Here is a 27544-nt window from a genome sequence, read left to right on the forward strand (position 1 = left end):
ATTTATTTGAAATGTAGATTACAGGTATCAAACTTCTTAACTTATGCAATAGTTGATTAGTAGTTATGCTTATATTATTTAAACAGTTTTCCTGAAATTTTCACCCCTTTCCACTTTCCCTGCAGGAATGACTATGTGAAAATTCAGAACTATAGATTTTGTAAATTTTGCGAAATCCATGAACCAAATAAAACTTAACTTATCCAACTTTTTCTACAGCAAGTGTGAAATCTAAAATATTTATAATAAATATATATTTATATTAAATTTGAAAAAAATCTTGCAAATATTGATTAATTGGATTCCACACACACACACACACACACACAGATTATATACACACACTCATTCTTGTTGCAAATTAAGCAGTGATATTATTGAGAAAGTAGATTACGGTATGTTTATTATTCATTGCAGATATCTTAAATTAAGTTTAATTTTATGTCGCCGGGGTTTGTCTGGGTGTTAGAAAGACGTTTAATAAGAAAGGCGCCACCATGTCGAGGTGCCACAGACCCGGAGGAGAATTAACTATGGGCGTGACGTCGCCCGTGTGGGGACATGACTCGAACCCCGTGCACTGCCTACAGAATAATTTACCTGGGCCCGCTCTCAGCGAAGAGCACACTATGTATTAATGTCGTAGCTCTTATGGTGTCCCACTTGCCAACCTGCATTTTTTGTACCTACTTTAACATTGCTATGTTACTTTTTTTCCATGCAAACCTATATTTTTTGTAATTATTGTGTGTGTTTTTTTTTTTTTAGGATTCAGAAAGAACTTGCAGAAATAACATTGGACCCTCCTCCAAATTGCAGGTTTGTGTTTAATGTTATACTTTCATTTAGGTCGTATCATGGGTGTAAAAAGTCACAATGGTGTTGATACTTACAATGACTGTAATATATGCCAGAAATCATGATAATATGGGGTGTTTGGTTAGTTGAGTTATGTTTTATTTACAGATTGTGTGTATGTGCGTAGTACCTAATAAAATGCTAACAATTACGTAGTGACTGTGGTAATGCAAGGTATTTGCAGCAGATGGACAAAGGATAGTTTTCCATGTTTGTTTGGTAGGTACTACGTCATCCTCTTGAAATATGGAGACTGTGTGTTGCTTGAAATTGATGTACTAAAGCAATTGTGGTAAACGTGGTAGAAGGGCATGAAATATTATTCACAAAGTGCATATAGTGTTTCAGATTTAACAGATTTTGTGTGTGTGTGGGGGGGGGGGGGGGGTTTGTGGTTATGTGTGGGGGGTTGTGTGCGAGTGGGGGGGGGGTGTGTGTGAGTGGGTTTGAGAGAGTGGATGGGTGTGTGTGGATGTGCTGCCGTGGGTGTGTGTGTGTGGTGTTATGGGTGAGTATGTGTGGCATCGTAGATGTGTGTGATGTGTGTGTGGCATCATGGGTGTTTAGGTGTGTGTGTGGCACGTGGGTGTGGGTGTGTGTGTCCGTGCGTGGGTGGGGGTGTGGTATCGTGGGTTTGTGTGGGCGTATGTGGTGCCGTGGGTTTGTGGCGTTGTGGGGGTGTGTGATGTCATGGGTGTGTTGGGTGTGTGTGGCATCATTGTGTATGTGGGTGGCATCATGGGTGTGTGTGGGTGGGTGAGTGAGTGGCATTATGGTTGTGTGTGGGCATGCATGGGTGGGTGTGTGGTGTCGTGGATGTGTGTGGGTGGGTGTGTGTGGGTTGGTGTGTAGCGTTATGGGGGTGTGTGGTGTCGTGGGTATTTGTGGGTGTGTGTGGGTTTGTGGGTGTGTGTTGTCATGCTGGCCCGTGTAATGCTTTCACTAGAGACAAGATTTTATGGTTTTATGTCAAAGACAAATTGGTTTTTTAAACAGGAGATTTCCGTGTTTTGGTTTTTTTATTGTCTATATTCATTAAAAAATGCGTGTTCTACAAATATGAAACTAAAATATTTCTTAATACTTTTTTCACATAATTTTAAAAGAAACCTGATGCACTAATATAGTAATTAAAATAATTAGTAATAATCATGTCTAGAACAACTACTCAGATAAATAAAAATTATTCGCCAAATTTTTGTGTTTGAATCCTGCCATCATTAATGTGAAAATGTGTTACTAACTTATGCAATGCAGTTTTAAACAGTATAATATCAATGTGTTTCCACCCAATTTAAGTCATACATTCTGGTAAAAAGTTCATGGTAAATAATAATTTACATTCAATGAATTTACCATGATCAGGTATACATTTTTGGTAATTTAAGTTAAGTTTTTCAAATTACTGATTGATTTAATGTTTTTAGTTACATTTCGTGCAAAATGGCGTATTATCTTGAATGTTGGTGTCATATGTTGTATTGACATGCACTGCAGTGTTACTTGGTTTTATCGCAATTCACAGTATAATCTCATCCCCAGCTATCACTATCAAATATTCGTTAGTTTTTGGGTGCTGTCCACACTTGACCTTGTAAACTTTTTACAGCTGACTGGCTGTTTCATGTTTGGGTGTCTCACTGGCAGCCGAGTTCCCTACCTCATAGGGACTTAAATTTACAAACTTAAAGAATTTTTTGGGTGGAAAAAAGCAACTCTGTGGTCTCTTGTCTTATTAGGTTACTTATCTGGGATTTTGGAGCCATGTTAATATATGATTTTTATACTTGAGTGGATGTGTGAGTGCCATAAAAATGTTTGTACTGTAAAATTTTTTTAATTTCTATGGTTTTTCTGTAGTTGACTCTTGGAAGGTCAGCGTACATAATTTTGTGTCTCTTTTTAATCTTAGCTAATTTTATTTATATAATGGTAAAAGAAATGTAAAAAACAGATATGTGTAGCGTCCCGGGACTGCACGAGTCACGGCAGACTACAAGATGACGAAGTCAAAACAATTAGTATAAACCAGAATTGCTTCTAGTACCCATAGTGCAGAGCACCAATAAATATTTGTTATATAATATTTAAGAAAAAACTGTAATAGCAAAAACTTCTTAGGTATGTTCGATTATATTTATTCAAACACATGAAAAAAGGCAAACAAGAAAACATGTGCACAACGTGATAGATGTTATACAATAATCTAAACACTATAGGGAAAAGTACACAAAATGATTATTAAATTGGCATGACAAGATTGAATCAATACAAAACTGCCACATGCGAAACAGAGCGAATCTCGGACACATTAATATACCTCATGGCCGTAGCCACATATGACACACTACATATATGAATCCTGAACAATGCAGCATGCATTTACAACTCTAACTTAACATTAAACGCACCGCGCCACGTAAAACGTTATACCTAACATACAGATACATCAAAAGGTTATACGAGCATGTACTGCTCCAAGGTATTCAATTATGTAAAACATGAAAGCTAGTGTTATTAGAATCTTTATGATATGTAGAGGGTTGGTGCACACACAAAGTGACAAGTGACGTCACAGCACTGTGGTGGGGCAGGCGAGGGAGAGGAGGGGAGGCGGCCAGAGCACGAGCACAGATCTTCATGGTGAGGACCACTCCAGTGCATATGTTAAAAAAATTATGAGTAACATGAATTTTAGCCATAGCAGCTACTTAAATTTGAATAACAGTAGATAGAGCTAGGTATATTTTTGCTACTATTTGCTATCTAGATTTAAATATAAAAACTAGATTCAAAAGTGCTGTTATCAACTAACAAACTACGTTTGTTCGACCTACAAATATGTACAATTTTTTTGTAGAGTTCTTAAAAATATTTTTGTATGTGTTGATACTTTTTTTTTTTAATTTGCTACTAATGTGATTTTTCAATTATTGGATTTATTTCTTATTTGGTCATGCATTTTACCCAGCATGAAAGGTGGTGATGTGCATATTAGACATAAACCAAAATACATTCATTCTGCCATACACATCAAGAACCTACATTATTTTAATGAATTGTAGAAGCATAGTGCAATGTTTTCAAAAAGTATTTTTTGCTTGTGTTAGAAATATTTTTCATTCTCCTCTGGTTTTTTGTGTCATTATAAATTAAGCTCACAGGATAAAAAAATTAGTTACCCTGGTGCGCAAGCACAGATGGATCGTTAAGCGTATACAGATGGTGCAGCGAATGAGTTTCGTGCTCAACCGCGCATGCACTGCCTCTACGTGAGCATAAGACAGTAGTGATCAGTGAGACATTGATGTTTCAAGCGGACAGTGTATGTCAACATGGGTAGATGTAAGGATGTGACAGAGAGGCAAAAAGGGGCAATCATGTTAGGCAATGCTCATAGCCATACAGTGCGTGAAGTTGCTGGATTTGTTGGTATTTCACAGCGGACTGTTCAATGTGTCTACTATCAGTAGTGTACTACATGTGGCCTCAAAACACAGTGTCATTATTGTGGCTGGATGAACCTGACTGAGAGGAACCGGAGATGTGTTTCATGGCTTGTGAATCAAAATCACTTACAAACCCAACAGGAATTGGTGCAGTCAATGAATGATGGTTCGTTCCAACCTGTTAGTGAGAGAACATTGCCACGGGAACTGCATGGAATGAACATTTGAAGGTTGACACCTCGCAAGAGGCCATTGCTCACACAGGCACATAACGCTGCGAGTCTTTAATTGGCTATAAATCATCAAACGTGGACAGCAGCTGATTGACAAAATGTAATGTGGTCTGACGAATCACATTTTTACCTGTATTCCAATGACACATGTCGTAGAGTGCTCCGAAGTCCAAATGAAGCATTTCTTCCTGAATGTGTGCAAGGTCAAGTTTAAGCCGGAGGTGGGTCTGTGATGTTTCGGGGGTGTTTTTCGTATAGTGGAATGCCCCACTCACTACGGTGAACACCAACATGAACCACCATATTTATTTAAACATTCTGTATGGTCAGGTGTTGCCTTTCAGTCAAAATGTGCTTGATCAGTATATGCCGATTATTCAAGATGACAACAGCAAAGTTCATCGGGCTGAATGCATATATAACTGGTTTCATGAACACTCCCCACCCTAATACATCTTATTGGCCTGCAAAACACGTGACTTAAACCCTTTTGAAAATTTGGGACATGTTGGAAGAGCGGGTAAAACGCAGACACCAGCATCCCTGCAATTTGATATAATTGAGCGATCAAATCTTCAATGAGTGGCTTGACCTGGATGTGATGTACCTGCACAACCTTGTGGACTCACTTCCTAATCAAATCCAGGTGATTGTTAAGTCCAGAGGGGGAGTTACACTGTATTAAATGATACTTTCTCCAGGGGTGACTAATTATATTTCCAGTGAGCTAATTTCCATTGTGTGTTGTATGTAGTGTGTGGCAATCAGAAGCATACACATTTTGGAAGGGGAAGGGGAGATAAAACCATTTTGCCTGTTGTTTGCTTTCAAATTCTTTACTTTTGTTGGTGGGAATAATAGATTTTTGTTTAAGATTTGGGATCTTGGGTAAATGCTGTGTTTTTTCATGCTACTTTAAGTGTATATAGAATAATAATTCTGTTTGGTTGATCTTCTAAATCTAGTTATTACATATCTTGTTGAAAATAACTTTTGTGTTTTGACAACTTATCTTATGCTTAATAATGCAACATTCACATCATTTAACACATGTTTCAGTTGGCCAATGCAGGCCAGTTACAGAACAGAAAAGCCTTTCAGGGTAAACTACTAGCTACTCAAGTTAGACCTAATTGTTAACATATCTGCCACAAATCACGTGGAATCTGTAACTCTCTTTAAAATTTTTTTTGTGTGTTTTGTTTGTATGCAACAAAATTGATTTTGCTCTAATTAACAACAAAAAAAATCAGGTAATTTAATAGACTTAGGAAAAATCTGGAATAATCATTATTGCAGATTTAAGTACCTAACATTTGCTAATTACAGAACTTATGCATTAATATGCTTGTTAAGAATTTTAATAACTGCAGTATTTCTAAATTATGTTTGTTGTTTGCTATGTGTAACACTCGTTTCATGACTGTGAATGTAGGGTTAGATTTAATGCATTTTTACATTAAAATTAGTGTACACTTATTTAATCTGGAGGAAACAGAAAGTTCAGTTGTGTGCTTGTTGGAATGATTTTGTTTGTTGATGTTAAGTGTTGGCTTTGTTAGTATACATGGTACATACTTGGAACCGGAAAAGAAAGAAGCACTTAAACACAATTAATGAAAGGCTAGAAAATATTACAATCCAGTGTGGTCTGATCATAAGATATGTTTGAACTTAAATATATTATATGCAAATATTCTATGATGTCAGGAATAAAATAAAATATTGAAAAACTTGGTGTTAAAACAGTACTCTTTGCTCTTTAGTAACACAAATATTTTAATTATAGTGCGGGCCCGAAAGGTGACAACTTGTACGAGTGGGTTTCCACAATTCTGGGACCCCCTGGCTCAGTGTACGAAGGTGGCGTGTTTTTCCTCGATATTCATTTTTCACCAGAATATCCTTTCAAACCTCCAAAGGTAAGTGAATGCCATGCAGGCTTAGTATTTTAGTTTGAGCTACCGAGTGTTATGTTATTTGCTTGGTCGGGCTGGTTTCTATCCACCACTTCGTTACTTGTTGAAGTGAAACTTGGTTGCAGCCTGTAGGTAAGTTGATATGACATCTTCATTAGAGCGTAGTGAAAAGTAGCATAATGCAGAAGAGTGTAACCCTCTGGGCATTACCAGAAGTGTAACAATCAGAAAGAAAGAGGTGTAAGTGCATTGCTATTTGGTGCCATGTTTTTTCCACTTGCACTTTTATGGTGACATCGAGTATTTGGTTGTGGCGAGGTTTTGTGGCTACGAATACATCAATTACACATTACTGATATTATTCTGAAGCCTTATCATTTAGAAACTGAAATTTAAGGTTTATATTAATTTTTTAAAAAAAATGTATACATAACTTCTAACTGTTCTGTACTAACATTAACACTAAGGCTCATGGAATCACAAATATGTGTTTCATATTTAAGCTATCAAGCTATTTGCTGAAAACACAGATGGCAGCAGCTGTTAGTGGGCCGATATATAACTAAAACCAGTCTGAAGTTTCACTTCTAATATATGTGGCGGCCACATACTATTTGAATTTTTTTTATTGTTTCTGATTCACTGTTTTCTTTCTTGCATTTGAAATACTAACCTTTTATCTAAGAACTTTAAACCCTGTGCCACAAATTTTAAATAATTGGCACAAATTTATTTTTCACCTAAATTCCCTAATATAAACTTTGTTAGCTCATTATTCATCCTGATCAAATATTTTCTACTAGAGTTCCGCTGTGTTTTCTCAGCTCTGCAGCCGTAAGCCTGGTGTGATTTCACTAGCCAAGTATAAGACATAATTTGTATTCCCACCTCAGTCCACAAACACGACAAGTAACAGTGTCTGGCTTTTTGACTGAGAGTCCTTTTCTCAGCGTCGTCCCAGGGTAGCCGTCTTCCCAGATCTCAGCTTAGGTTAGCAGCTCCAGACACGCCCCTTTATAATGTTCCAGAGCTGTCGGGCATGAATCGACGCCAGCCCAAACACATTTCTCTCAAGCTAGCAGATCCTCTTTTCTAAGAACTTCACAGAGAGCACTGACCAGGCCTTTAACCTCGCCTTTTGGCAAGCCGAAATCAAGGACATCTCGCTAGACTGCGAAAGGTCCGCCTTTGCCATCTCGTGGCGAAGATGCTAACTACTTTACTTTAGTTCAACGAGTCACGAGGCCTCTACCGGCCGCCACCACACCTCTCTCTATTTTCCTTTTAGCCCGACAAGTTGGTCACATAAGGGCCAGGCTTACGGTAGTCCCTCTTGCAGGACTTTTGTGAACTAACCCAGAGTCTGTTTCGTCTGTGTCCTGATAGAGTGCACTGCTTTTGCACCACTAGTTACCTCCGATGCCCTTAAGTTAGGCTACCAGCCACTTTTGTTATTTTTTCTTTTGGTCGGCGGAGCGAGCCCTCTACCGCTACCTCCGGCCAATCGGAGGCCAGTTCCCCCATTTCCTAGGTCTCCGGGCCCCTAGCGCAAGTTTCAACTACATGCAGCCCACAGAATTCATTTATTCGTCCTTCTACCGTGACCGTTGTCCATTCTTCCCGGTGCTTCTCATCTGCGACTCCTTTCATGAGGCAGTCTCTCAGTGACTAGCTTAAGGGATGTGATCCCAGGGAGTCAGGAAGTGATCCCTATTTTATTTATTTTCTAGATTAATATTTGCTTTAGTTCTGATTACTAGGTAATCTTGTAGCATGACTCATGCGTAGCTCATGCGAGCGCTAGTGCATCGCCAGAGGGAGTGATTTTCATCATCGCCAAAGGGAGTGATTTTCATCATGATCCCTGTTTCTTGTCACATTTATTTCTATTCTTGACCACTGGACATCATTTTCATTGGCTTCCAGTGGGGTCCAAGAGTTCAGGTTTTTCTCCGGGTTAAGTCCATCGCCAAATTAATCTAAATTTACATGCTTCCTTCTTGGATGGACATGAATTCCACGTGTCTCTCCAGCCAGCTAACCTTTGAGCCGCCACCTCTTCTCCTCGCTTCTAGTCACTGCCAGTGAACAGTCAACGATTGTTAATTCAGAAATAGTTACCTAAATTATACATAGTCCCGCACTGGTTGGGCTAACAAATGTTTAACCATTTCCTAGTTAAATTATTTATGTTAGTTTTTTGTGAAGACTTGATTATGACATGTCTTGTTTGGTCAAAGGAAAATTTTAAATTTGTGTTCCAAGTTTTGACGGCCAGGGCCTCAATAACTTTACTCTGTGTAATTTTGTAATTCTTGAAACTAACAAAAGAAAATAACGAAAACTATAACTAACAATAAAAACTGTAAGCTTTAAGCGAAACTTTTTTTTTAATTTCTCCAAATACAATCCATTTTTGCATCCCTCTTGTGAGAAGCAAGTTCCCTCCTTTTTTTAAAATGTTTCTCCCTTTTGTACCTCTGAGTATACTGTAGTGTCATTTGCCCACTCAAAGCAGCTTCCAGGGCTTTTATAACCAAATTAAAATAAACTCTATTTAACTACACAAGGGCAGCAACAACCCTCTTAATGTCTGGCATCTGAATGTGGTGAGCACATTGCTCAGAACATTTCTCTGAGGAGGTTCTCTTCTACCTTGTGGATGCCCCATTTGGTAAGACAATTTATATCTGTATATATATGCTTGTGAGGTCAATTAAATGATATATTGCCACACACTAGTATTCTCTATCAATTATATTGGAGTGTTAATTTTAAGGAGGATATATGTGTGTGAACTACATGTTATTTCTGCGCATTGTTTTAGTAAACTTGAAGATAACATAGGACATGTACAAAATTATATAATAAAAATATTTTGGGTGAACTTATTTTTTTTCCTAAAATTTAATTGCTTTTGCATATTTCTGTTAAGATTTCACAAAGAAAGCTATTGATTCTTTATTTATTAAAACTACCTAAAGCTATGATTGAGCCATAAACTATGCAGAGGTGAAGCTTTTTTTAAATTCATAATTTATTTATATTCTTAATTTATATGGATTATTGAAATGACAACATTCTGTTTCACAATACCAGGTTTAATGGGTTAGTATTTTTACATGTTAATCAGTTTAGATAAAATTTTACACCATTCAGATTATAAAAAAAGTGATGAATTGGTCATATGTCAAACAGGTAACTAGATATTAACAAAGGTGTTAAACTCTCTGTTAATGGTGAGTGCTATGATCTACGGAACATCGTTAAAATATGTGTAGTGGACTTTGTGTTTGAAGCAGACCATGCGATGTTACGTTCCAATGCTGTGCTCCATGGCAGATATTGGTTACGGGAGGCATGCAGATAACGGAAGCAATATCAGTTATCAGTTTTGCTAGTTGGTCACTGTGTGTGTATTTTTTATTTCTTGTAGCATAATGATACGCATGTAACTGTGCAAGATATGGACATGCTGGGAGAAGCTGTTTTTGTATTAGAGCTGCAATATTTATGCTTTCTTCAATGTGTGTTAAGTGTGTGGGCGATAAATATCAAAAAAAAAAGTTGATTACATAGGTCCTTTTTAGTAACTTAAGTTATTAAAAAAAAGTTTTTAGTGCAAAAAATCTTTTTTATGTAAATATGTGTATATTTTTAAGGCCATTTGTATCTACTTGTATTGAGTGGTCTAAAATAACTATAAATAAACAATAAGATGTGCACATTTGTTCAATATTATTTAAGTAATTCTACAATTTCTGTAAGATTCTCGCATTATCAATTTTGTTTCAAATTTATTTGGTGATGCTGTAGTTTGACTACAGCCAACTCAAACTACTTCCTTTTCAAATGGTTTGTTCCAAGACTGTTTTGAATGTAGGTCCACGGGGGCAATGATTGTAGCCTCTCCAGACACGCCTGGAGTGCTCTGGTGCTCAATTTTTGGAAGAAGGTATAAAAGTATTGATTTTTATCACATAAACAGGTATTAAGTTGTTAAAGAATGTTGGCATTAGCAGTACTGTAAAAATCAGACCAGTCATGATTATTTAGCGAATTGTATAAACCAAGAAAGTCTTCATTTCTGCAATTGCAAAATACATATGATAATTTATTGTAGCCGTTGACATCTATTGAGATATTGATGTTTAGAGCAGGATGGTATATGTCTTTTTTAATAAGAATATCAGTTGCAGGGGAAACCGTACATTGCGAGAAATTAGTGAAACATAAGTCGAGCAGGTTAAAGTAAGGTAGGGTATTATTAGTCTGACAGAGACCCAGATTAAAAATGAAGTTAACCAGGTACTGCCCTTATTTGTGATACGTGAGTTTAGAATATGAGTGGTCGTATTGTTTGACCAGTCGACGCTGGATGCATTAAAATCACCAATTAGAACAAAGTCATCAAGACAGGAACCAAGTCTTTCTTCTAAGTTTTCAAGATAAGAAAGGTAAAGTTTTGATGATGTGTCGGGGCTTTGAATATATATACTGTATAGAAGTCGCGAGTGGATAGGATTTACTCTACGTTTTTCATGAGCGTATGATGAGCAGCTTGGGAACTTCACCGCTGCAGTGCGCTGCCGTAACGCCTTGTATCGTCTTAGCTTGTTATTTGCACGTTAGAGCGCAGCACTGTCGCCCGCTGTCATTCCCCCGCACCCCCCACCCAGGCGTCAGCGACAAAACCGGTTTGTTCATTCCCCTGATCACCTCCTTTCCAGCTACCCCGCACGCTGTACGGAAACAACATACCATTATAAAGTATTTGAAAACACACCGACGGGACGGTTGCTCCACGCGCCAAGCTTTGACCATCGAGATAAAATTCTAGGGTGCTAGGGAACAATATGTAATGTCACAATTCGGTCACAATAGCGAAAGTCAGCAAGCTGACTGACTGTTTGTTTACATTTTTTCATTGTACATTTTTACTCTTTCAGCCCATGTAGCAGATTTCGGAACTATTAAATATTCTATCATATATGTGAAAAGGAAGTTTTTTTTTTCCTTTAGTGTAAGGTGTATATGGCAGTTCGTGACAACAGTTATACAACCTTTGATGTGTGACGTCGGTTGTCGCTTCCCGTTTCGTGCTGGCCGAGAATATGACGTAGGGACTGATGTGATACGCCTGCGGCGAATTTGTGTTATTTAATTGTTATTTGATTTTCTCGCCTGATCCGGCGTAAACAATCACAATAAATTAGCATGCCTGTCTATGGTATTCTGGGAAACTGGTGTTTATTTATTTTTGGTATTTTGTTGATACATGAAAACGTTTGTGGGTGTTATTGACACAATAAATAGTTCATGGTAAATAAAATATCTACTAGTTGGAATTTTGTGGTGTTTATAGCAAAAACGCACCGTGAATATAAAAATAAAAAATCGCCGCGAATCACGTGAACTCTAAAGTTTAAACGAGTTATTTTTTATGACCCGTGAATCTCCAAACATCTTACGTTATTATTTTCGTTGATTGTTATAAACAAATGGGTCATCCCTATTACTATGTCCAACAATTACAGTAACAACTAATAATACTGCGAATGAGTGATTTAGCAGCTGTAATTTGTCATATTTGAAGTAAACCACTATCAGAAAAATCAAGATATTAAATGTCAATGCCAGCATATAACATATTGCAAACGACCACGCACACGTACTACTTATACAAATATATTTAGTTGAAAAACAATGGTTCACTCATGTAGCGTTATCATACATATTATTGGTGTTTAAGTTTTTTCAGTTTACTAATTTCTTTCACATTTGTATTGTTTCGTTTTGCATCACATTCTTGTCTCGAGCTCCATTTCACCTGATGGAAAATACGGCAGCGCACCAAAGTCCGTAAAAGAAACTCTTTGTGATTGCCGCACGTGTCGAACCACATTGGTAACGCTGATTTTGTTTCTTCCCTAATGCATGCTTGCATTAAAGCAGAAAGTCTTCTTTTGAAACAAATATTTATCATGTGACTGATTTATTTGTGGGTCAGCTTCTGAAATATGTTCTTCTTGTAGTGTCAAAGAACAAGGACTGGAAGCAGTCTCCTCTGTGTTGAAGCTTTGTTCAGTTAGTGGCGGGGATTTGCATGGTGTGAACATTCAAGGAACGGCAAAATAATTTAATGACTTCTTAAGTTCATTTTTGAATTGGTTCACTTCAAAATGATCAGCGCATATCACACGGTTTCTAGGTTTGTTGTCTGATAGTTCCAGAAGTTTGTCTTTACCACTTTTCAAAATCCATTCAAGAAATTAAAAAAAAAAATTGTCATTAGAATCTGTTTCTATCAGTCAATATCAGTAACCACAGTGTACCTACTATGTCATTAAAATAACCTTATCAAGTAATACGTACATTAAAATATGCGTACATTGAAGTAAATTACTGTTAAAACTGTCTCAAAATTCAAGATTAAATATTACTTATGCGTAGTGTATTACTAGGTTGTGATGAAATTCTTTCAGTAGGTTAAGAAAATAATCACATATTATTAAAACGAAAATAATTACACATTTCCACGTTTGCAAGATTTTGGTGTTGAAAAACACATATATTGATGCGCCAAACGAAATAAGGAAAAAAGGAAACCTATTTGTGTTGATATTTGAACCACGCCATTGTTCTCATTTTATTTACACTAATAATGTAAATACTTTCAATTTATTATTGTTAATAATAAAAATCCTGAAATGCAACATTAGCACAATCATTTTCCATTTTTACTACGGTCCTAACGTAATTATCATGACTGTTACGTGTTTTTGTGTATTGGTAAATTTGAAGGTATGTCAACATAATGGGAAAAACGCCGAACAATATTTTATATTTTCATGTTGGATAGGGCACACACTTAAGTGTTCGTTAAACTTGAGTGTCGCATAAACCTTTGTGTTTCTTGTGTACGGTTGAAGGTAGAATTTTATTGTTTCAACCTTACATATACCTAATCGTGAATTTCAGCGTCAGAAATTATTTACTTTGCGTTATTTGATGTAAATTACATTGTAAAAATTTACATACACCATACGGCAGGGTCATCATGCGTAACTCATAACAGTTGTGTCTACAAGAGTCGTTTTGTTTTGCAAGAATTTAATTTCCTCAAAATAATAACACACTTCACATGGAGGTGAACGAAAATAAAATGTTAATAATTCTATAACCTCACAGAAGCACGTATGTCGTAGTAAAAACAAACCATTTTAATCATTGAGCGAACCTATTTTACTTTCATAATCACAACCTCTTGGTCCTTGAACTAAACTTCTAAAATAGACTAGTAAGTAAAAAAATTACCGATCCTTGTCTTTCACTGGGAAACTGAACATAGATATACCCATGGTACTGTTTCTCGTATTACAACAACCAGTTTAATCACATTTCTTGCCCATTCTGAAATTTGCCATCGTTCCTCGAAAACTAAGAATACCGCTTACAGAATGAATACACTCCACCGCATCGCACCCGAAACCAAAATCTGAGGAAGGAACTGTGAAATGCTCGCCCTGGCGAAACATTACACTGCAGCTCAAGGTCGTTCAACGGGAGTTATTGCGTCACAAAACTGCTGGGATGAGAGGTGGGGTGGAGGGTAGGTGGAGGACAACGCGTGTTTGAGGGAGGGTGGGGAAGGGGTGTTTGAAGAGTTTTACACTTCTCCGCTAGGGACCACCACAAGTCAATGCCCTAGAGATGGTGGCGATTGCGGCGGTGAATTAACCAACTACCTCAAACCGTATTAGAAATTTTAACCTGGGCTGGCGACTTGTATACAGTATATATATTAAAAGGTCGGGGGGAGGTAAACATTGCCAAAGGTCAAGAATTTTGTTAGAGTTAATTTGATTTTTACCCACACTGATTCAATACCTAGATAGTCTTACTTGGTTATTGGTTGGATTGAAATAAGTTTACTTTTGTCCGAAGCACCACCGCCTCTTTTTTTTTATGAGTAATTCATTTCCATTATTTCTGAAGATTGAAAATAGGTCAGTAAAATAATAGTTATTAAAACTTTTATCATTAAACCATGTTTCTATCAGGCATATAATGTCATAAATTGAGTTTATAAGATTTCCAAAGAATGTATTTGACTTGGTGCGCAAGCCTCTAACATTTTGATAAGCAATTGAAAACTCGTTGAACCACTCTTCCGAGACAAAATGTAATTTAGAGTACATCACAGACGGGCATCACAGACAATATTGATGTAGAGCTCGGATGAGTTAAGGATCAAGTAATAGTGCTACTTGCCTTAAAGAGAGCTCTGTTGAACGAGCATTAGAAGCATTCGATTCTGAGTTTTTGAGATAAGTCTGTTTCCTGCAATTTGATTCGGGTATAACTTACCATAAAATGGGCTTAACAGACAACCACAGGGCCAGAATACAATGTTGTTTATTATAAAGTCTTCTTCTTGAACTGAGATGTGAAAGGAAGCGTACAAGTTGTATTTGGTCCATAGTTTTGTTACTTTGACGTGTGTTAGGTTTAGTTCCTTGGAGATATATTCAACAATATCATGTTCCTGAGCTACGGGATCTAGACGTGTAAAGAACAATGCTTTCGTTTTTTTTTTTTTTTTCGGTGTGGGCTTCTCTAGAGTTTTTAGGGTGAGAATGTTCCTAATGACCATTTGCATGGGTGTTTTCTTTTTCTCTCCTGTACTCGATTCATTTCAGTGTTAGTAGATATCTTGGATTTATGTCCTTATTGCACAATGGTAAAACCACCTGGATCTTGGTCAGCATTCTTGCTGAACGTGCTGCTTTTCGTGCTGGAATGTAAGTGGGTCAGAGCTGTTATCACTAAAGCCTATAGGGGTTTCAACATTTTCACATATGGCATTTTTACTATTTGAGCCATTTATTGGTTCCATGACATTTTTACTATAAGATCTTCCTTTTATATTTTGTGAAATTAAACTTTGTTTGATGTCACAAAGTTCTTGCTTGATTAACTTAGTTTCAGAACGTAAATCTAATAGAAACGTTTTTAGAATAAAGTTTTCATTTTATTAAGTCGTCGACCTTGGTACAAAGAGATTTGACGTTTTTTACAAGATATTCAATTTTTGAGACTTCAGATATGTGTGAAGTTCAATCAGAGGTCGTTTGTAAATAGATGGCTGACATGCTTTTCTTAGGTGGTGATTTGAACATATTAAGTTTATCAGTCTATAAAGTTACTATAGACGAAGCATTATCAGGAGCTGGCTCAAACCCCAGAAAATGAGACTGACTTAACAGCCCTGCATTAATGATGACAGCTCACCATACAGAAGGAAGGTTAGACGGGTAGGCTCTAGTTGACCGAGTACCACGCGCACACGTCCGTTGTCAGTGAACACTTGGCCACGACAAAAAAAAGTGTGAAACTGTTTTAGATAAACAATGTGGGTATTCCTGAATTTTCCCTTGACATTAACTTTTTCCATCAGAACCGTGTTAGGATTAAACATTTAACAGATTTTAAAGGGACCACAAAACGGCCATATAAGTTTTACATTCAGCTTCTCTGCCAGAGAAGGCAATTCATAATTACTGCAGAGGACTAAGTCCTCTAACTAATAATCATGGGGGTGTCCTATGGCATTGTATAGGATGGCCCATAAATAATGTATATGATGTTTGACTGACTGTAGTATTTGCAATTCTATACAAAAAGTTTTGATATGGCAACACTATTCCAGACAGGATGGCAGAGCGGTTATCTCTGGAACAGCATGTTTGTTGTTTGCATTTGTATTCTGCAACAAACAATTCAGTGGGACTCACAAAGATCTGTCACATCTGTCTGTCCGCCAGCCATCCGTCCACCCGCCATCTTTAGGCAGTAGAGTTTGGAGGAAATGTCCCCTCTGTGTTAACAATCGCAAGAATTAATAATAAATTTTGGCTAAATTTGCACGCGAGGGGAGCGAGTAGGCCCCAAAGTATGCATACTGATGATAACAGAGCTCGTGTGTTAGAAGCCATTAAATCATCCCCTAGGAAACCAAAATCTCAAAGGCGTATGTTTAGAGAATTGAACATATCACACACAACACTGCAGAGAATTATGAAGGATCTGAAATTAAAGCTATATCATCCTTGTTTGATAAATGATCTTGATGACAATGTTCCGGATAGGCATTTGGAGTTAGCAGAAAAATGGCTGGAAATGCTGAAGGAAAATCCAAGTTTAAAAACACATCATTTGGACAGATGAGGCCAAATTTCATGTTTGAGGAAGTGTTAACCGACATTATTGCGTGTACTGGAAGGAAGAAAATCCAAATGTAAACATCAGTATGCATGACCAAAGTCCTGGTGTCATGGTTTGGGGTGGTCTCTCTTATTATGGGTTGATTGACCCATTCTTTTGTGATGATACCATTACTGGAGAACATTACCTTAAATTGCTTACAGACACTGTGTATCCTTTACTGTCTGCACGACCGTTCATAAATGACCTGTGGTGGTAGCAAGATGGAGCACCGCCACACTATGCTATACCAGTGCAAGAGTGGCTGAGCGAAACATTCCCGAACCGCTGGATCTGTGTAGTGGCCACCTGAATTTTTCTTATGGGATGTTTTAAAGGACAAAGTGTATCAACATCACATACACAATTTGGCCAAACTGCGGGAAGCTATCACATAAGAGTTTCACAGGATACCAGTACGGCTCTGTCAAGCTGCTTGTGACAGCATTGCTTTTCATCTCTAGGCATGTATCGATTTGGATGGTGCATTGGTGGACCATGCCATAGAGAACACAGATAAAAATTCTTGCAACGAAAGATATGAGAATAATAATGTGTTTATGTTCAAGTTATGTTGCTGGTTTCTTTACCGCAGTCTTTGTAACATGGGCCACCCTGTGAAGGGCCAGGGAAGACTTTATCCAGGGGTGGCATTCCTCACTGGTTCAACAAGGGATGCGTGAGTTCACAACCCAGGAAGGGCATGGAAGCCGGTTGAGTGGGTGGCAGAATTTAAGCCCACATTGTTGAACTTTGTGCTTATTGCCCAAAAGAATAATAAAAAAGAATTCATACCTGAATATTGTCTTTCAGTGCCTCTGTTATTGCCTGGGAAGTTTCCATAATGTTTTCCAATGTTTGCGGGGCAGTTGCACCCTTAAAAATCAAGTCTTCAAAATTCATGCCAGATGCTAGGTATCTCAATGTTACGGAAAGTCTCTGACGCATAACAGTGTTGTTGTTGTTGTTTTTTTTTTTTTTTAATAACTAGTTCTGCTAACATTTGTTTTGTTTTTTCCTCTTAAACACTGCCAAAGTCAAGGCCAGAAAGTACAAATCCAAATTGGAAACCATTTTAACACCACCATTGAAATTGACCACACAAATTTTTGACTAATGAATATTGATGGTGAGATAGCCGTGATTATTGAAGTACATTGAATCAAGCTTCAATACAGTGTCAATATTATTATAATCGTCTAGGGGACCTTTAGACATAAAATATTTTCATCCAGTTTTCTATGATATTGTTAATATGTTTAGTTCATGTATCAGTTTTCTTTTTTTGCCTAGAAATTTATTTTTGGTCTATTAGAAAGTAGTTTGTACCATTAATTCAGTTTATTACTGTAGTTTACTATTTTATCTAAAAATTACAGTATGTTTGTTTAAACTTATCTTATTTTAATACCAAAAGTATATAAATTGCATCGTCGCATGTATCATCCCATCTCACTAACACAAGTACATCCCTCACTAGGTGGCTGTGCTAAACTGCCTTAAAATGTAGAGGTTATTACTACTAAGAATTTCAACTCAGTAACCTAGTGTTATAGCTAGGAGGTTTTATCTTTTATTATTTTCAGTGCATTCAGGTGGTGTTTATAGAAGGCAATTTTTATTTTTATAATTTTGTTTTACGTTAAGTAAATTTTTTCCTTCCAATAATTTTTTGGTAAATTTAGTAAAACATATTTTGTTTCAGGTACAATTCTTATATTTTTAGTTTAAGGCAAAAGTACATACTTCTTGGCCTACCTCTTTCCTAATATTAAGTTTGGGATTAAGAAATTTTATTCCTTCAATGTTGTTTAGTTAGATAATGCTTGTATTTTTTTTACTATCTTTACAGTTCACATTGATCAAAATTTGTCACAGTACATGTGGTTCATCGTTACAAAATTGCTCGCTTGTATTTTATGTCTTGCGTTGAGATTTCGAAACAGATTTTTTTTTATATAATTTCTTCGAAATTGCTTGTAAGTAGTCCTCTAGTCTTCAGACATTTTAGAAGTAAACATAATCAAGTTACAAGTCATGACTGGAACTTGTAATTTGGATTATGCTGACTTTCTTAAAGTTAGGTGTTATTTTTTGTTGCTCTTTTTTAGCCACAGCAAGCAGATATTTTTTAACTTCTGTTGTATGTTTTACATTTGGTAGAGTCAAGCGATTAAAGTAAGTTCAAATCTAAATAAAAATAACTATTAAGGTACTTATAAGAAGTAACTTAAAACAAAATCCTGCACCAATTATGTTATAAGTTGGTAAAACAAACCCTATGTTTTTTTTTTTTTTTTTTTTTTTTGGGCAAAAATATGTAGGATATGCTGTTCGGTGTATCTAATTGTTTGTAAGATATGAGACTAATTTAGAACATTTATGTTTTAACACTAAAATCACTCTTTTCCTTGCGGAGAGCCATTGAACAGCATTTTTTGAAACCTAAATCGTTTGAAATTTTTATAGGCATGAAATTTTTAATGGTTCCAATGTTTTTAAAATTTTAAATACTATTTAGTCATTTATAATGCAGTATGTTAAAAACATTCATTGCTGCCTAAATTGTTAAATGCTCATTTGTTTTTTTCATATAACCCAATGTGTAACTTAACAAAGAAAATGCTTACTAAAAATTCATAAAAAATACACTGTTTATGATTATTTAGAACACTGGGTAACAACACGTTTGTTTGAGTCAACATTTAACAGAATTAAATACGTACGTGAAAATGGAAGATGTTAGTTGACTACAGATTCCATGGTCGCTGTTATCACAAACACGTATAGTTAATGTGAAGAGGTTTGGGGGTTCGAAACTACTTCCATGTATGAGTTTTCAAACACAGTCAGCATCAAACATTATTCGTTACCCACTATAAACATGGAGATCCTGTTACGTACAGCTTCTGAGCTTAACTGTAAGTCATCAAACATCATTCAATTCTATATATAGTTTATAATTATTCATCTGAGATGCTTTTAGTTCTTTGCAAAGGACTGCAGTTTCGGTGATGAAGTTATGTGTAGTAAAAAACACATCACCCGCTTACCCCTCCCACATTTACGAATAAAGCTATGGCTATCCCTTACAGATGCTTCATTTCCGGCCAATGAAAAATTGTAAATAAAATTGGTCAATTTCGGTAAATAAAACACGTTATTTTGGTGAAAAAATTTGTTGGGAAAAAAAACTGGTTTGTAAAGTCAAAATTTATCAATAACAATAGTATTAAGTACAAGTATATGGCATTTTACAGAAAAATTTGGCATACTGAGTTTGCATGCTTCAGATTAAAGATTATATACATTTATAAAATAAGTCAGAAATTGACATGAAACACATGCTTATTTAGTTGAAGATTAGTAACACAAATTTATTTCGACCACTATCTCAGTTATGGTTATATTTATCTGCTGCAAACTAGTCTCCCCCAAAGATGTGTGTTTGTCTCTCGTATCGCTGTATGTTGAGAAGGCATGTTGTCAACGTTGGAAACTAGAAGCCATAATACTTTACTGCACTGTCAGAGAATCCAGGAAAGTCATTCTTCAAAAACAGCAATACTCATAGCATGTTAACTTCCCCAATGTCAGACTTCAGAACTGCTTGTTTTGTTGCTGCATAGCCCTACAAAAACTTATTTTTCCTAAACCCATTTCATGTTTTTATAAAGCATTAATTAAATTTACATAGGGCCACACATGGGCATTCCTTCACTTGTGTGTGGGAAAAACTACTCTTTCAGCACTTTGTCGTGATTGGTATTTTTAACACCACACAGTGTTTTCCTTGGCAGTGAATCATATTGCAAAACAAATTGAAGATTTTTTTTTTTTTTTTTCAATCTTTATATCATAGGTAGTTGATTTTCAACTCATTGTTAATTTTGAAGCTTTAATACACTAATACCGCAATCTAATTTCTTAAGCTTTTTAACATTTTTTGAATCAACACATTACGTTTTCTTGTCACTTTCTTCGTCTTGAGAATCGCATTTCCTTTTAAACTTGTCCATTTCCAGTTCTACTGAATTTTAGACACACATTTTATACACACATGTACTTGCAGCTTTACAGACCTCACCTGAATATTTGTGCAGAAAATTTTATAATATGCTATCAGTTAATAGTGTCTGTATTCAGAACTAATAGGCTGGTGTCCATCGGCACAATGTGTTGCATCAAGTGCTGGAATTGTGTGATAAAATATGAGGCCGTTCTAATTAATTCAGATATATGTTATAATTTTAAGTCCTACCTAAAATATGTCCGTTATTTAGAATAGACCGGTGTTTGGACGTTCAGATGAATGATACTCTACTGTATATCTTTTTTGTTATATTTATTTATTTTAATACTTAGGTTTAAAAAAGTTTTTTCCATGTTTTATCAAAATGTATCAAAAATTACTGTTCGCTTTTTCAATTAAGGTTTGTTAGAAAATTAAATAAATATTGACTTCACCAACTAATCTTCATGTTACTTCAACCAACAATTCAACATGTGTTGTTATTTTATAGTTATTACATGAGATCCTCTTTGCAACATATTTGTGTTAACATACTCTCAAGTCTTCTCTAAAGCATGCTATACCCAGAAACTTACTAGTTACCTATGCTGTCACTAGCACAGTACCTTTAGTCAGAATTGATTAAATTAAATTTGATTAGTCTTAATACAAGTTGCCAATATTTGTAAATATGATGTATCAAAGTTAAAAGCCTGGCTAAGGAGTGGTGAGAATTAGTTTCCCTGTGAAATTGTCATTATATGCAGTGCACATTTTGTTGAATGCAGGTGTGAAAATATCTTACATTTGCTGATCATTTGAGATGAAAAGGCATAGTCAATAACAAAATATGCCTATGTTTACTCTTCTGATTGGTTCTTTGTTACCATTTTGGATAATAGATTTTAACAAGTGTACATCATTTTTCTGTATAAAAATCTTATGAATTTTGTGACTAAATTATTTTAAAATTACAAGTCAGTCTTTATTCAAGTCAGTCTTTATTCATTATTTGCTATATTTATGCATAATTATTAATTTTTTTAGGCTGTGTTCTGTATTGTATTTTTTTTATTTTTTAAGTTTTTGAATAACTTGCCTTTTCACTAAGATGAGTTTAATTAAAACATACTTTTTGTATGTAATGTAATTGCTCTAGTTTAGTCAATATTATTGAAAAATTTATTCCTCACATTAGGAGTTTTTGCATGGTGGGCTATCACTGTAATACATATTTGAATATTAGCACAGGGTATGTAAAGTAACGTGTTTTCATAGGTGACATTTCGTACGCGAATATACCATTGCAATATTAACAGTCAAGGGGTGATATGTCTGGACATCTTGAAGGATAACTGGTCTCCCGCCTTGACCATTTCGAAGGTTCTCCTTTCCATCTGCTCACTTCTTACAGACTGTAACCCAGGTAACCAATAAATATTTTGTTTATATAGTCAAGCATGTCTGCCCTTACATACATAATGTACATGAGCCTTGTTCAAGAATGTGTAAACAATCTTGAACACTTCGTCTTGTGGCGAACTTGTACTGTTTAAACAGCTGCTTTGTGTGCTAGCGATTAGTGTGCAAGGTTTTGTGTAGCTAGTGCGATGAAGGAAGAGCTTAATTTTTCCCTTTCTCTCTTGCACAATCCCAGTGTAAATATAACAGGCAACTGTTAGCCTTTCCTTAAAATTTTTCAAATCAGATAATATATAAATAATATATATTAATATGTAAATATTAAATATGTAATTAAATTGATATTTCTGTTTTTATGTATTTATTTGTAGTAGTTTAGTTATTGCCTCGTTACTTAAAATGTTAATACAGTGTTTAAAACTTGCAATATATTTTTAAGTTGTGCTGGGCAAAGTTTGAAATTTCGAAACCAAACCAGTGGGTTCATTTCAAAGTGTCATGTTAATTAGTTTGATTAATTGAATGTTCATCAGTAAATTTGTGTTGGTCTCAAACTCTAGGCATGTGCAGTTCCTATACTTTTCTGTTCCTTTAAATCACCAGACCGAGAACCGACATTTGAAATCTTCTGTTTCAGTTACGTTTGTATGTTTCTCTTACTTCACAATATTTTATATTAACGTAACGTTTATCCTGCGGAAAATGTACACAAGCTCATTCTTTCAGTGTCACCTACATCTTAGAATAAAAAACTCTCAAAACATGTGTCATACATAGAGTATGGTTTATCTGACACAGTTTGCTTCAACACATTAAGTTGTTAGTACTTGTGTTTGTCATTTGGAATGTTATGAGTTCTGGCCGTTGTGCACATTAAGGGGCCCGCCTACCTGGTCACACACACGGTGTGCAGAGCTTCAGGAAAAATAATGTGATTTCAAAACTACTCAAGATATCTGAGTGGGGTATGTTTACGAAAAACATTTAAGAGTTCGCTGAGGCCCGAAAAGTACTTTTAATTTTGGATCATGTTTTTAAACTGTATTTCTAGAAGAGTTAAAATGGCTGAAACGCATGTTTTCAGAGTAATTTTTAGGTGTAAAAAAAGTGGTACAGATTCTTGAAAGCACTTAAGTGCTTGCATTACACCTTTATCTTCATTTCCCCGTAATATAAAAATACGGTCACCGCACAAATTTCACAGTTATCAATTGACGACGAGAAGACTGCGCGCCAGTTCAGAGCCTTGAGCTTAGAGGCGATACTGTGCTATAAATACCAGCGAGCGTCGCGCTTATCATCCCGCCTCACTAACACACATACACCCCTGACGAGGCGGGCCCCTTAAGGCCAACAATAAAACCATGCATGTTAGAGCTGCTGACTATTAATAACAAATTGCATCAGAATTGTAAGAAAAAATATATAAAGAGTGCTGATAATGCTGAACTGGAAGATATGAATGTATCTTTACCATCAGGTTCTGGAAGCCAGCAGAGTTTGAGCCATTCCATGGTTTGAGGTTATATATACATACTTAAAATATTATGTTTTAGATCTAGTGCAAAGTCATCATTTATTTGTTGTTGAATTACCATTTTCAATTGCCATTTAATGATGCAGGAAAAATCAATAACTTCTATGTTTTTAGTTAATCAATTAGGAATAGAAACCAATTTTTTATTGCTTTTTATAAAAACTGAAAACCAAAGTTTTTGTTGAAAAATTGAATACTTACTGTGTTTGCAAACATTGAGGAATATTTGAACAAGGTTTGTTCACAGTTAGAGCCAAGAAATTTTGTCATGGGTTTGGTTCGGTTTGATTTTAAGCTTAAACACCAAATTTTGCCCAGTTTTATTTCTCTGTTCTTAATATGTTACTTTGCTTTTTCTAAAAAAAAAAATTATATATAAAATAGAGTATGGGGTTGAAGCAAGGTTTTGAACTCTTACATAAAAGAAAAAAATTGTATCTAAATTAAGTTTGATATAAAAATACAGCTTGTACCTAGCATATAAACTTGTTCTGTGTGAAGATTTCATTATTTTTCTTACAAACTAGCTAGTACAATAGGTAAATTAATTAATTAATTTTAACGTCTCTTTGGAGTCATTGGATACGGTGAGAGGTGATGGATTCAATTGGAGCATTAACAGAATGAGTGAGTAAGGGGGAAATGGAGTACTCAGAGAAAACCCATGACTAAAGGCAAGGTCCACCACATCTCACACTTCAAGAAATCTGTGTGGGGTAACTGTGCCACCACCGCTTCAGGTTGTGGCCGAGAGTGAACAAGTGATGACAGAGTTGCGGCTGGTATGTGATTGCAGCGGACCCGCTTGTTGGTAGCATAGCAACGCAGTATCTGCAGAACAGGGAGGAGCACGACCGCATTGCACGGCTGTGGACCAAGCGCTATGCTACGTGATGCGCCAGAACTGCCGGTGTGTCGTGTGACGACTGTTCGCCCAGACATTGTCATGTGCCGCTGATGTGTGTAATGATTGGTGTGCCTGCCTTCGTAGGCACGTTTATAGGTTTTTGATTCCTGTAGCGACTGATAACAGCCTCCTCCCTTCTGTGTGGTTCTGTACTTGTCTGTGTGCATGACATGGATTCTTGTGTGTAATATATTTTCGTGTGTGTATGAACATGTGAACTAAGGCTGGACATTTTATTAATGTCTTTCAGATCTCTAAGATGTGGTATGTGATTAGGCAAACTCGAGTTTTGTACCTATTTTGTCTGTTTTTTTTATTTGTCGTTTGATACATGCGCTAAATAGTGAAGGAAAAATGTACGGAGCATATCAAACACTCTGCAGATGTTTGTAACAGTTAAGAGGTTCAATTAATAAGTCAAGTTTTTATTCATGAAGTTAGTTCATTGTCCTTCTAAAACTAGACTTGGCCAAATTTGTTGAAATAATTGCTGTCTTCTTATGCTGTTGTACATTCCTGATTTATTGTTTCCGATCTAGAGCCCTCAGTATGAAGAATTGTGCTGTGTTTACTGTAGTTTTCCTACAGGTGCTAGAATGTCAATGATTCCTGTTCGAAACGTATCCTGTGAATATGAAATTGGACTTGTCTGCTCGTTAGTGATATTCATGTATTTCAGGTAGTCAGCAATATTAGGTGTCATATGTAATTGTTGTATCTCTGAATAGCCATGTTTGAAATAATGAAAAGTGCATATTTTTAAGTGGGCTATTGTAAAAATTAATTTCGGTTTATCACATGCTTTGATTATGAACTCGTAGACTTTAAACTGTAACAGCCAAAAACCATTTATATCTATGAATTTTTTGTAGAATGCTTGTAAAAGTTGTAACTTATAAAAATGTAAATGCTTTAATCTGACATGTTTACTTTTAAGATGAATTTTGGCTGACAAAGGGAATACTCATGAGAAATGAATTATTTTGATAAGTTTTCATCAAGTTTTTGTCAATACACATGATACTGTACAAATTTTCTTAGGTTTTTTCTTTGTGTATTGTATAAGGAAACAACCAAAGTTCATTATGGTGAATTAATGCATGTATGTAGTAATTAGTATTTAATGCTTAAAAATTTACCCATTTTGAAATATTGTGAACGTATGAATTAACGTCATTTTCCTGAATTCCTACAAAGTTATTTTTTTTAGTGCAATTATTGTTTATACCAACTCCACAAACACAAGTAAAAGATATTCTTGGACTATGAGCAAAGTTTTTGTCAAAAGTGAAATAACAATTGGAATGTTGCTGTGTGATGTGTTTCAGTATTGCGTCATAATGAATGGTATATCGAAAATAAATGTTTCCAATCTCAATTTGTACTTTATTTTCAGTTCCAACCAATAAAAGAAATAAATCTGGTCAAGAGAAAAGGCAAAGGATAGTGTTATATCAAGCAGTGGAGGCACTCTTAAGTTCTCCAACTTCTTGTGCTATTCAAACCAATTGGACCGAGTTTTATCCCGTTCATACTCCCAAAACAAGAACAATTTATATACATAAAACCCTGTTAAGATGTTTTTCAACAGACTGGATTATAAAACTTATTAACAGGGAAAACTTGAAGGGAAAGTAGTACAGATCAGTTGCTTCATTTAAAAAAATCACTCAAATGACATTGTGCTATTTGTTCAGCTTTCTCTTTTAAAATATTCCATTATTACAAATATTTGTTTAGAAAAAACCTCGCATAAAACTTTTAAATGTTTATTACGTATGTAGTTACATGAAAACTACTCATTGGAGGCCCTCAGTGGCAATGATGCTACCTGAATGGTGGTTGCCTCTGGAATTTTGTTTTTTGATGGTGGTAGACACCTGTAGGAAGGCCATATGTATCTGGTCTATTGGCATCATTGCACATTATGTAAAAAAAAGGGGGGGGGGGGGGGACAGAATTTGCCGCAGTTACGTAGAATCACATAAGCTGTTGTCCAAAGCTCTGTACAATGATGTACTTGGGAGGCTAAATAGATCCAGCGGCTAGAGGTAACTTCAGCACAGTTAGCATTTTTGGTACTGGTCCTCTGCGGTTATCTTTTTGCAGCATTATTTAATTTTTCTACAAGAGTATTATAAAATTTATAAATATCAGTAAAATGCTTTGTTGTTACTACATGTATCTAAATATACTGGGGTGGTATATTTTTTTTAATCATTAACTGTGAAAAATATTTAGTGATGGGACAAAAAAAAAATGGCTACCACTGCAGCTGTTTTGTTTACAGCAGTGAAGCGCCATAAATCTCAGTCACAGATGACCTAAATCAATGCCATGTTAGATCATGAATAAAATATATTGGAAATTGCTGAGGAAGCACATGCTACAAATTCTCACACTTTCAAATAAACTTTTTATTGCAATAACACAATCACTCAAAAGCAATTTTTTTTCCTCCAATCACACAATTTTCTGCGAAATTGTTTTTTCTACCCAAGGCACTAGTTTTCATGTCAGATTTTTTTAATCATCTTAGGTTTTTCAGCTACCACAATACTTTGGCAATCATTGCAGTGTTTTCTCACAGAAAAAACAAAATTACAAATCACATGCAAAATGTGTCATCCCTTTAAGTAGCAGCAAGTATACCAACATTGGAGCTTTAAGGAACCTGTGCAATATGAAACATTTCCATGTTTTGAATAAGCCTTGTACTATGATTCTTCAATGAATGTTTTATGTAAAATTGTGCACAATTTACAGGTAAATGCGGTATAAGTAGGGGCAGTGAAAAATGGTGAATGCGAAATCGCGAAATTTTTGTAGAACCCCTTTCAATTATCTGTACTGTATAAAAAAGTGAACTTAACCTATCCACAGCACACCTATACACATTTCGTTTTCGCGAAATCTTATTACCACCGCGAAATATACAGTC

The 27544-nt window shown here is 35.7% G+C and overlaps 1 protein-coding gene across 6 annotated transcripts in view; it reads left to right on the top strand.

Annotated features, from left to right (window-relative positions):
* LOC134527414 (ubiquitin-conjugating enzyme E2-24 kDa) overlaps positions 1 to 25981 on the top strand; it is a 29645-nt gene extending 3664 nt beyond the window's left edge. For all 6 annotated transcript variants that reach the window (XM_063360084.1, XM_063360083.1, XM_063360082.1 and 3 more), the window contains exons 3-6: positions 769 to 819; positions 6330 to 6462; positions 22016 to 22163; positions 24493 to 25981. In XM_063360084.1, the coding sequence (XP_063216154.1) occupies positions 769 to 819; positions 6330 to 6462; positions 22016 to 22163; positions 24493 to 24590 (430 nt within the window). In that variant the 3' untranslated portion in view covers positions 24591 to 25981. The remainder of the gene's footprint in view (positions 1 to 768; positions 820 to 6329; positions 6463 to 22015; positions 22164 to 24492) is intronic.
* The last annotated feature ends 1563 nt before the right edge of the window (positions 25982 to 27544 follow it).

Source organism: Bacillus rossius, chromosome 1 (genome assembly GCF_032445375.1).
Source record: "Bacillus rossius redtenbacheri isolate Brsri chromosome 1, Brsri_v3, whole genome shotgun sequence".
Lineage (NCBI taxonomy): Eukaryota > Metazoa > Arthropoda > Insecta > Phasmatodea > Bacillidae > Bacillus > Bacillus rossius.